Source organism: Dreissena polymorpha, chromosome 15 (genome assembly GCF_020536995.1).
Source record: "Dreissena polymorpha isolate Duluth1 chromosome 15, UMN_Dpol_1.0, whole genome shotgun sequence".
Lineage (NCBI taxonomy): Eukaryota > Metazoa > Mollusca > Bivalvia > Myida > Dreissenidae > Dreissena > Dreissena polymorpha.
In genome coordinates, this window is record NC_068369.1 from 8,766,150 (window position 1) to 8,768,125 (window position 1,976).

A 1,976-nucleotide genomic window follows, 5' to 3' on the forward strand; every position below is an offset into this window, starting at 1 on the left:
CGGTCGTCCAGTTGTCTTCCGTACCGTACCTCCTCTTTGACGAGCATTCAGCGACACTCCTAGGCAAGTTTTCTTGGCCGCAGGTTTGCCGAACGCCTTCGCCACGAATTCTTTCGAGCAGATTACATCTGCATGGTACCGGAGCTCAGAAACAAAACGATTCTTGCGCTGCTTAACCGCAATATCATATTGCCCCTTGATGAGCTCTTGAATCTTCTCCTGTGGCAACCTTGAGGAGTGAACCTGTCCCAGGGCATGCACTAGCTCCCTTGCCATGCCATACAGGAGTTTGCCTTCGGAGTTTGCTACCTCCACCTCCTGTATCACCCGGGCCTTCTTCTCCAAAACCTCCCTCCACCCTCGTTTGGGACTATCTGTTGCCGAGCCGGAGTCAGACATGCTAAAACAAATAACTACATTTTACAACTAAATTTTTAAGTATATCATTCACTATCGAGAATAAGCCTTCAACAATTTGGACACTTATATTTCCTTATCCTCACACCTTCTTCCTCACTCACATTCACACATCTACCATGAAACCACTCATCACACCAATCGCACTGAATCATGAACGAACCGTCATCTGGCTGTCTACACAAACAATATACTGTCTCGTCGCTGTCAACACCTAACAGTCCAGTCAGTCGGTCAATTTCTTGATTGGCCCATTTAGGAAGATTTGTTTCCTTGCAGATTTTCAACCGGTCATGATTAACTGTCTTGACCACATGTTTGTGTCTTATTCGGTACAGATAAGGAGATATCTGCTGTGTCACTATTCCTGGTCCGTCCCATTTGAATGACAGTTTGTAACATGTCCCTTTCTTGTGTGCGGTATCCAGCATATATACCGGATCACCCACCTTGTAAGTCTTGCTGTTAAGCCGGAGATCATAATCTCTTTTCCTTGTTTTCTGCACGGCCTTCAATGTTTCTCTGGCTTGGTCATGCGCGTCTTTTATAGAATTCTCCAGTCGGGACACGTACTCAGATTCAGTTGTAAATTTAATCTTCTGTGAAGGGAAGACAAAATCGGCCGGGCTATACACTTCTCTCCCTAACATCATTTTGTTAGGAGTAAACCCAGTACTTCGATTTACAGATGATCGTAACGCACCTACTATATGCGGTAAGTTGGCATCCCACGAGTCTTGACGGTTTGCTGTAAAACACCGTACTGCCTCCATTAACGTACGGTTATATCGCTCCACTTGACCGTTTGCAGAAGGGCGGTAAGGGGTAGTCCGTTTTTTATCTATTCCCAGAAGACAGCACACTTCCTTGAACAGTTTGCTTTCAAAATTTGTGCCCCTATCTGTGAATATCTCGAATGGAATGCCAAACCGGGAAAAGAATTGATTCACCATGGCTTCAGCTGTAACTTCGCCAGTAAGTGACGGTAACGGGATACACTCAACCCATTTTGTAAATTGATCTACCATCATTAAAATATATTCATTGTCGCCTTTGGTTTTCGGTAAAGGTCCTAGAAAATCCAAGTGAACTCTTTCCATCGGAACACCAGAGTGAAAAATTTGCATTTCCCATTTAGCTGTTCGATTTGGTTTCTTACTACGAGCGCATTCCGAACATTTCTCAATATAAAGTTCGATGTCCTTAACCATTCCCTTCCAGTAGTATTTCTCTTGGATCTTCCATTTTGTCCGGTCGATTCCCTGATGACCAGCTAAAGGTATATCATGATAGTAACTTAAAACCGGTGCCCGGAGATTCTTTGGCACCAGCAGCTGTTCCAGACCGCTCTCCGGATCAAGCCGATAGATTAACCCCTCTTTCATTGTGAAGCATGTACGGTTAATCCAATAAAACTTTTCTGTAGCACTAGCTAAAAATAATTCCCCCTCTGATGGAGTAACGTAACATGGTACATAAGCCAGCCGTGCAACAACTTAAATTCGTATTCTTCTGCTTGAGCTTCGCAGAACTCTGTCTCCGATATTCTGCTCAATTCC

General features: G+C 44.2%; 1 protein-coding gene across 1 annotated transcript; it reads right to left on the minus strand.

The window, feature by feature from the left end:
* Positions 1-467: 467 nt before the first annotated feature.
* LOC127860856 (protein NYNRIN-like) lies at positions 468-1,445 on the minus strand. Its single transcript, XM_052399156.1, has one exon. It carries the CDS (start codon positions 1,443-1,445, stop codon positions 468-470), a length of 978 nt encoding a protein of 325 aa, XP_052255116.1.
* Between the last annotated feature and the right edge of the window lie 531 nt (positions 1,446-1,976).

Excerpts from the sequence above, each read along its gene's own strand:
- LOC127860856 (XM_052399156.1), bottom strand. The coding sequence starts at position 1,445 with ATGGTAGATCAATTTACAAAATGGGTTGAGTGTATCCCGTTACCGTCA.